General features: G+C 35.9%; 1 protein-coding gene across 1 annotated transcript; it reads left to right on the top strand.

Annotated features, from left to right (window-relative positions):
• Positions 1-6,782: 6,782 nt before the first annotated feature.
• Positions 6,783-9,266, top strand: LOC137654834 (high mobility group nucleosome-binding domain-containing protein 5-like). The gene is made up of 2 exons (XM_068388790.1): positions 6,783-6,786; positions 8,836-9,266. Exons 1-2 carry the CDS (start codon positions 6,783-6,785, stop codon positions 9,264-9,266), a joined length of 435 nt encoding a protein of 144 aa, XP_068244891.1.
• The last annotated feature ends 1,105 nt before the right edge of the window (positions 9,267-10,371 follow it).

A 10,371-nucleotide genomic window follows, 5' to 3' on the forward strand; every position in this document is an offset into this window, starting at 1 on the left:
CTTCTGGCTCTCGATAGTCCGTCAGGCTCACGGTCGAAGATCCAATGTAGTCGATGCCATTCCAAGAGCCCGTGTTTTACGTTTAAGGTAGAGCAGTCTAAAACGAACGGACGGATGTCTGTGCCCATGGGCTAGTGATGGGGGATAATACTCCAGCCTTAAGAGGATATTGTAGGCAGTGTTTGTCTTCAATAAGATGGTAAATAAGCAGGAAATAGGAAATAAGCAAACGTAAGCGAAACTGCGCCAAAACATTGATTGGAGTAACAAAATTTTTATAGTTTATTTATGAAAGATCTATTTTAATGTTGATGCTGTTCTTAAAATATGCTATTCAAATTGTTCATTACTTCTCTTGTCGTTTATTTATTTTCTAATTTCCTTTTCCTCATTACTTCTCTTGTAGTTTATTTAGTTTCTAATTTCCATTTCCTTATTACTTCTCTTGTAGATTGTTTATTTTATTATTTCCTTTTCTGACTTGATTATCATTCCTTGTTGGGGCCCTTGTGGTTATAAATTCCTGCTTTTCCAACCAGGGCTGTAGCAAAGCTAGCAATAAGAATATAAAAGAACAACGTGAAATTCGCTTCTCCAACCAAATAAAATTAGGAAAAAAAAAACTTTAAAATAACTCTCTGGCAGAGATATAAGTTCTTAGAGGCAGATGTCTCGGCGAAGCTTCAAAAGAGAGAGAGAAGGAAAAGATATTTACAGCGTTCGCATCTGAAGTTCATCTCAAAACCACTGCTCTTAGCCCGGAAATAAAAGTTTGGGTGGACATCCGAGGAAAAAGTAGCGCCGGCTTCTGACAAAGGAGTAAATATTTCTCTAGAAGAAAATACCAGTAGGATTTCATAGCTCCCCTCTTTCTATGGGATATATGAACTAGTAACTTATTTTTATGGGCTGCAAGAGAGGAAGATTTATTTCTCTTTGAAGCCTGAAGTTTATGTTTCAGAGTAAGTAAAACATATAATTACGGTATCTGACATGTGACTGATGTTAAATTTCAACTATAAAGTGATGATAACGAAGTTGAATCACATTAACAAAATTTCGGTAAGGCAAACTAATAATTTTTGTTAAAAACATAACAGTACCAGACATGTGACTGATGTTAAATTTTAACTATAAATTCTTGATAATGATGTTGAATTTCACTGGATAAGTAGCATTAACAAAACTTCGGTGAGGCAAACAATAATTTTTGTTAAAACATAACAACAATACCTGACGTGTAACTTCTGTTGAATTTCAACAATAAATTCATTATAACGATGATGAATTAAATATAATTTACATTGGATTTGTAGCATTAACAAAATTTCGGTAAGGCATACTAATAATTTTTGTTAAAAACATAACGATGCATGACGAGTAACTAATGTTAAATTTTAACTATAAAATGATGAGACCTAGAATTACAACGTAGTAGCCATATTAACAAAACATTAAGCAAACAAATTATTTTTACTAATTCTCATGACGTTGATTAAATTGAACTTTGACTTTTGACCGCAGCCTTAATCTACTCATTAGCTTAATAATGTAGAATATGAAATCTCTTCAACTATAGTTCACTTCATATTTGACCTCTGACCTCAAAGTAATATCTTCGAAGTCACTCGGTACTCGGCCTCATTAGTGAAATATGCATGTCAAAGATAAAGTCTCTATCATTTAATATTTGAAAGAAAATAATGTCAATGTTAAATTCCTAATTGACTTTTCCTTTATGATGTCTAGCCTTAGATCGACAATATTGGAATCATGAATTTCTGTCACCTATTTATATTATAAAAAAAATGGAGAAATCTGATAAAAAATTATTAGAATTCCAATGCTTAAAAGACCCTCTCTCTCTCTCTCTCTCTCTCTCTCTCTCTATATATATATATATATATATATTTATATATATATTTATATTTATATATATATATATATATATGTATATATATATATATATATATATATATATTTCTCTCCAGTCACACTCAGAGAGGAAAGGGGGAGGAGTGGAAGACTCATAAATGTGAGCGCGCGCATGAGCATGTGCGTATGTGTGCATATCTATCTAAATATTTAGTCGCCAGTGTTGATGGGTCGCATACACTAGGCAATCATAATGGACGAAAGGGCAATAGGAACTGCCGAGAAAAATGACAGTGAGATAAACACGTTAATTACTAGGTAAGTACAGGTGTTAAAACGAAAAAAAAAAAAAAAGTAATTGGTACCAACCTTAAGTGACTTTCAAAGCTCTTGTAATGAACTTATCTTTAACTTGTTGCTCATTGTCACCTTCATCAGTGGGATATACAAGCCAAAATTCACGAATTTTATCACGAAAAGTTAAGCGTCCCTCAGACTTAAACTTTCTGTTTGGACAATCGGGGTCTGCCCGACGACAGATCTTTGTGCTGTCTGCAACCGTCGGCGACTGTCAACAACAGATCTTTGTGCTGTATGCTATCGTCAGTGATTGTCAACAACAGATCTTTGTGCTGTCTGCGACCGTCTGTGATTGTCAACAACAGATCTTTGTGCTATCTGCGACCGTCTTCGACAGATCTTTGTGCTGTCTTCGACCGTCGGTGACTGTTGACAGCAGATCTTTGTGCTGTCTGCAACTGTCGGCGACAGATCTTCGTGCTGTCTGCGACCGTCAGTGATTGTCAACAACAGATCTTGTGCTATCTGCGGACCGTCGGCGACAGATCTTCGTGCTGTCTGCAACCGTCGGTGACTGTTGACAGCAGATCTTTGTGCTGTCTGCAACTGTCGGCGACAGTTCTTTGTGCTGTCTGCGACCGTCGGCGACTGTCGACAACAGATTTTCGAGCTGTCTGCGACCGTCGGCGACAGATCTTTGTGCTGACTGCGACCGTCAGTGATTGTCAACAACAGATCTTTGTGCTATCTGCAACCGTCGGCGACAGATCTTTGTGCTGTCTGCGACCGTCAGTGATTGTCAACAACAGATCTTTGTGCTGTCTGCAACCGTCAGTGATTGTCAACAACAGATCTTTGTGCTATCTGCGACCGTCGGTGATTGTCAACAACAGATCTTTGTGCTGTCGGCAACCGTCAGTGATTGTCAACAACAGATCTTGGTGCTGTCTGCGACCGTCGGTGATTGTCAACAACGGATCTTTGCGCTGTCTGCGACCGTCGGTGACTGCTGACAACAGATCTTTGTGCTGTCTGCAGCAACCGTCGGCGACAGATCTTTGTGCTGTTTGAGACTGTCAGTGATTGTCAACAACATATCTTTGTGCTATCTGCGACCGTCGGCGACAGATGTTTGTGCTGTCTGCAACTGTCGCTGACTGATGACAACAGATCTTTGTGCTGTCTGCAACCGCGGCGACAGATCTTTGTGCTGTCTGCGACCGTTAGTGATTGTCAATAACAGATCTTTGTGCTGTCTTCGACCGTCAGTGATTGTCAACACAGATCTTTGTGCTGTCTGCGGACTGTCGGTGATTGTCAACAACAGATCTTTGTGGTGTCTGCGACCCGTTGGGTGACTGTTGACAACAGATCTTTGTGCCGTCTGCAACCGTCGGCGACAGATCTTTGTGCTGTTTGCGACCGTCAGTGATTGTCAACAACAGATCTTTGTTCTGTCTGCGACCGTCGGGTGACTGTTGACAACAGATCTTTGTGCTGTCTGCAACCCGTCGGCGACAGATCTTTGTGCTATCTGCAACCGTCGGCGACAGATCGTTGTGCTGTTTGCGACCGTCAGTGAGTCAACAACAGATCTTTGTGCTGTTGCGACCGTCAGTGAGACAACAACAGATCTTTGTGCTGTCTGCGACTGTCAGTGATTGTCAACAACATATCTTTGTGCTGTCTGCAAGAGTAGCCAACAGTCAGTGCACATTATCTACGATTGGTCCTATAGAATGACAGTGCCTGATTTCAGACATTTCTGTGACTGATCAACAAAAGGAAATAGTAACATACAAATTTGTATGATTCTTTAAATGTCAAAAACCAAATAAACTAATTCCAAGGGGAAAAGAACAGAAATTAGATTTTTTTTTAACTAATCGTGCAAAGTATATCTAATTATACCGTACCAATAATCTTTGGATATGATTATTTCTTTGAAGAAATAAAAAAATAATTATTTCTAGCTAGACTGAAGTGCAAAAGTTTGTAGTAAAATTATTATTATTATTACTATTATTATTATTACCAGCTAAGCCACAACCCTAGTTGGAAAAGCAGGAGACTATAAGGTCAAGGGCTCCAACAAGGAAAAAATAGCCCACTCAGGAAAGGAAATAAGGAAATAGATAAAATATATGAATAGTAATGAACAATTATAATAAAATATTTCAAGAACAGTAACGAACATTAAAACATCTTTCATATATAAACTATAAAAAGAGACTTATGTCAGCCTGTTCAACATGAAAACATTTGCTGCAGTAGCTTTATTAACAAGAGCGCTGGAATATAATTATAAATATATAAAGCTTTAGGACAAACTACAACCCCTCTTTTCTTAGCGTTAACCTTGATTTATATTTTCCTGATTACAATATAGTGTCTAAATCCTCTATAAATTTTATTCTTTTTCTATCGTAAACGTTACTTTCGTGTGTGTGAGAGGAGAGAGAGAGAGAGAGAGAGAGAGAGAGAGAGAGAGAGAGTATAATAATAATAATAAGAATAATAATAATAATAATAATAATACGTTTCTTTCCATTATACAATGGAAGAGAGAGAGAGAGAGAGAGAGAGAGAGAGAGAGAGAGAATTGTTTCAAGTGTAAAAAAACAATAGCAAATTTGGTTACGAAAGAAAAATAAAAAAACTGCAAGAAACAAAACTGATGAGATCTTTGTAAAAACTGACATATAATAATAAATTTCTTAAATAAGGAATTATCAAACGATGACGTCAAATCCGAGCGATAATTAATCCTTATTTGAACTTGATTCTTGTAAGTTGGCATTCTCAGTATCTTATTCCAGATAACGTGTAATCAGGGAGGGAATTTTAGACATCAGTCCTTCTGATATCTCACTTAGATAATAAAGAGCAAATACCTGGATATGGATATGGATATGGATATATATATATATATATATATACACACACACCATCTCCTACGCCCATTTACGCAAAGATATCGAAATATATATGCAGTATATATATATATATATATATACGAACACCATCTCCTGCGCCCATTTACGCAAAGATATAGAAATATGTATGCAGTATATATATATATATATATACACAAACACCATCTCCTGCGCCCATTTACGCAGATATAGATATATATATATATATAATATATATACACATATATATCTTTCCCGGTCAAACCCAGCTCTCCCCGTCTCTCGTGAGAGGTGGAGAGGAAGTAGCCATTCCCTGGTAAGAGGGGATGAGTGTGTGTTCATATACATATAAATTTATCTCATTAACCATCATTATTGACGGGTTGCGTACACTAGTAATGGTAGAAACACCAAGTTTGTCACTTCCGGTACATGAATTTAATCGAAGTTAATAAAAAAAACTTGCAACTTTAAATGGGCTACGGCAGATGATAAGGGCGCTTGTAACCGAAGTCATTAAAGATGACTTTGAGTCTGCAGAACATTGAACTAATTACGAACTTACTCTCGCTTTGGTTAAATTAAGGGGGTAAGACGGTGAATAAGATTGCCGAAATTTGATTATTGAATGATACAGTATAGGTAATGTAGTTTAAGATCGTATGAGATACATCACACGTGCAGGTAGAAAGGCCTTATTAAGATCCAAATAAAATCTGTTTTAAGGACAGATTTGATTATAATTCCTTTCGTAGTTTATCTTATAGTAAAAGTAGAAATAGTGGTAATCTATTTCCTGCTGTTTTCGCTGTAATGAATGTTCGCCATATTACATTAACAGCTGCATATTAGTAATAATGACATACCACTTAAACCTAATTGATTGATGCAAAAGTGACCATGTATTCGAATATCAGATTTTCGTTCAATTATTAACCTTGTCTTATAGTTGTTCATACTTTAATTAAACTCTTTTAGGGGAGATGTAAGATTGCACAGTATGTAAGTACTTTGTTTTCCCCACTTAATTTAAGGGGACTTCAGTACATCCTATTCACTCAGACAGAGAGTCAATCATCGTATGGGTGGTTCTCTTTATATATATATATTACTGTACTTTATACTCTCCATTGGATACCTACTCAGGTTTCACTCCAATCCTACGCATCTTGAGGGGAAGAATTTTTTCTTTTCTTATGATATGAACCAGATTTTCTTAAATTTTTTTTCTTATACCATAAACATAAGTTTTCTTTTTTTTTTCAGAATGTTATTAATATCCTGAAGGACTCTGAGTTTTATTATAAGTAATCAGATTTAGTAACTGGTTCTTGGTAGTTTTCTTTTTTTTTTCTTTTTTTTCTTCCGGTATGAGAAAATCTGGACATTCTACTTAATTTTGAATATATATCTGAATCCAAATTGATTTTACAATCTCCAAAACTCTATAGTTGTAATGCCCTCATTATTAGCTATTTTAGGAGAATTTCAGGCATTATTTGATATAGCATTCTCCCCTATATAGGTTACTAAAGAGCAAGTCTCTGATTATATATAATCATATACTGTGCTGTATATAATGTATATTCATTTTTCTGTTACACTGACGGGCAACCACTCGGAAAACAACAATCTACCGCATATTGCCTAAACCAGCGTGTTGTACTTTAGGAAAAGGGGAAGGAGAGTGGGATGGGTATGTGTATGTGCATGTCTATCTCAATATTTAACAGTCAAATCTTTAACGGGTTGCGTATACTAGCGCTATAATAACAAAACTATATTTGGATTCTTAATAAAAATCAAACTTACCAATTAAGGAAATATAACAATTTCTTCTTGAAGATTTATCAACCTATTTCGACATTTTTAGTGATAGCCAGAGATAAATATACTGTTAATACAACTTTTTTTTCTTCTACTAACTGCTATATTAATGATAATAGCTAGCTCATCTTACTAACACAACAGTACACACATGTTATGTAGGTATAGATCCTTTTCCATTAACCAGAGTACTACATTAAACAATTTGCAATGTCAGGGAAATTGAATTTTTCATAGAAAATTTTTTTAAAAAAAAATTAATGAACTGAATACCTGTATTTCCATTACTGTTTGCGCGATGCAAACCTAACAGTGATAAACTTTCCATAATTAGCTCTGATTGCAGCATGAATTCAAGCCGGGAAACGACTTTGTTATTAACGTGTGATTCAAACGTAATGAGATTATATTTGGAGAGAGAGAGAGAGAGAGAGAGAGGAGAGAGAGAGAGAGAGAGAGGAGAGACGCTTTAAACCTAGTAAATTTGTACATTTGAGAAATTCCAATCAAATGGTATTATATTGGAGAGAGAGAGAGAGAGAGAGAGAGGAGAGAGAGAGAGAGAGATCTATTAAATTTATATATTTGAGAAATTCCAACCTAATTGTATTATATTTCAGAGAGAGAGAGAGAGAGAGAGAGAGAGAGAGAGAGATCTATTAAATTTTATATATTTGAGAAATTCCAACCTAATTGTATTTCAGAGAGAGAGAGAGAGAGAGAGAGAGAGAGAGAGAGAGAGTTGAGTAAGGAACGTCATGCAACGTACTGCAATGTGTGTGTTGTGTGTGTGGTGTGTGAGAGAGAGAGAGAGAGAGAGAGAGAGAGAGAGAGAATGAATGATTTAAAGTTTTCAGGCATCCTTGACATCTAAGGTCATTGACGCCGGGAGAGAGAGAGAGAGAGAGAGAAGAGAGAGAGAGAGAGAGAGTAACAGCCATAGGGTGATAGTTAGCATTTGATTGTGGGTCAGATTATAAATTAAACAATGACGACTGGGAAGGGGCTTCTGCTATCTGCTTCTCTTGTTACTCGCTCCAGACTGTTATTGCAGAGACGAGCAACTCTTAATGACATCTCGCAAATTTAGATCTGTCGTCCTCAATGAGATTTGAGAGAGAGAGAGAGAGAGAGAGAGAGAGAGAGAGAGAGACGAGAGAATGAAGATCAAACCTAGTAAATTTGTATATTTGCAAATTCCAACACAACGGTATTATATTAGAGAGAGAGAGAGAGAGAGAGAGAGAGAGAGAGAGAATTAAACCTAGTAAGGTTGTATATTTGCAAATTCCAACACAACGGTATTATATGAGAGAGAGAGAGAGAGAGAGAGAGAGAGAGAGAGAAATTTGTATATTTGCAAATTCCAAAACAACGGTATTATATGAGAGAGAGAGAGAGAGAGAGAGAGAGAGAGAGAGGAGAGAGAGGATTAAACCTAGTAAATTTGTATATTTGCAAATTCCAACAAAACGGTATTATATATATGAGAGAGAGAGAGAGAGAGAGAGAGAGAGAGAGAGAGGAGTCAAACCTAGTATATTTGTATATTTGCAAATTCCAACACAACGGTATTATATTAGAGAGAGAGAGAGAGAGAGAGAGAGAGAGAGAGAGAGGATTAAACCTAGTAAATTTGTATATTTGCAAATTCCAACAAAACGGTATTATATATATGAGAGAGAGAGAGAGAGAGAGAGAGAGAGAGAGGCTCACACCTATTAAATTTGTATATGGGAAATTCCAACCTAATGACATCATATTGGAGAGAGAGAGAGAGAGAGAGAGAGAGAGAGAGAGAGAATGTTTATATATGTTCTGTAGCAGCAAAATGTGTTTTATATTAACTTGTTATTCTAATGAATAGTCAACAACAACTGTTTCCATTAGGTGGAATTTTAATTAAACAATGGAGGAGTTCCGCTATTTCCCGTCATTCGAGGAATTTCTGGAAATAAGATATACGAATGGGTCACTGCAAATAAAGACGAGAACGAAGGGAGGAACGAAGGAAATGGGGAAGAGAAGAATGAAGGAAATGCGGAAGAGAAGAATGAAGGAAACGCGGAAGAGAAGAACGAAGGAAATGCGGAAGAGAAGAACGAAGGAAATGCGGAAGAGAAGAACGAAGGAATGGCGGGAAGAGAAGAACGAAGGAAACGCGGAAGAGAAGAACGGAGGAAATGGGGAGAAGAGAAGAACGGAGGAAATGGGGAAGAGAAGAATGAAGGAAACGCGGAAGAGAAGAACGAAGGAAATGCGGAAGAGAAGAATGAAGGAAACGCGGAAGAGAAGAACGAAGGAAATGCGGAAGAGAAGAGAACGCTGCGGATTAAACTTCACCTTTAGGAATCTCTCTGGACCGACCAATTCAATATTCATTGAGAGGAAAGGTTTTCGGAATATAGGGCAAAATCACCTAAGTTTCTTGTTTTTTTTTACTAGTGTACGCGACCCGACTAAATTGACGGATAATTATTTAGATTGATATGTACGGGAGCACACGCACACACGCACGCAGATTCAACCATTCCCATTCCCAGTACCTAGTAGGCTATGTCGCTCAGCGTGACCGGAAAGAATTTATATATATATACACACACACCCATATATATATATATATATATATACTAATTATGTATGTATATATATATAATATATATATATATATACATATATATATATATACTATATAAACACACTTGCCATTTATCATATAGGGGAGATATAAAAACTAGTCCTGTTAAAATATATATCAATACATCTCATTTTGAAGTAACAAGTTAATTACCTTTATTGATGTACAGCGAGAGAAATATATTCCTTCTATTACGTGTAATAACTAATTATTCCCTTAACAAGGCAATTCACACCCACATTCTAAGGTCAATCTTATGCATAATATTTCATCATAACGAACGTCAAACGTCCTTACGTACGAATAACTTTGTACGTGCTATGTACGTTATAATTACGTACCTGAGCATCTCGTAGCGCTAACTTTCTAGCAAGGTAGGTAATTTCAGGTAGGTAATTTCAGGTAGGTAATTTCAGGTAGCGTAATTAGCTACCTTGAGGAGGATGGTAACCTGTAATCGATATTCTCAGAAACTGGATTATGTTGTATAATCTTCACGCCTTGGATTTAATTGTCTTTATTTATTGCGTGTATTTTATTTTCCTTTGGGTTTTTAGCTTTGATTTATTCGTTTCATATATATATATATATATATATGTGTGTGTATTTATATATATATATATATATACATATATATATAAATATATATATATATATATATATCAAGTAAAAGCTCAATATAGAGATGACTAGCGTAAGAGATGATGCATATATATATATATATATATATACATATATATATATACACACACAACACACATATATATATATATATAATAGAGAGAGAGAGAGAGAGAGAGAGAGAGAGAGAATCCT

The sequence above is a fragment of the Palaemon carinicauda genome, chromosome 15 (assembly GCF_036898095.1).
Source record: "Palaemon carinicauda isolate YSFRI2023 chromosome 15, ASM3689809v2, whole genome shotgun sequence".
NCBI lineage: Eukaryota > Metazoa > Arthropoda > Malacostraca > Decapoda > Palaemonidae > Palaemon > Palaemon carinicauda.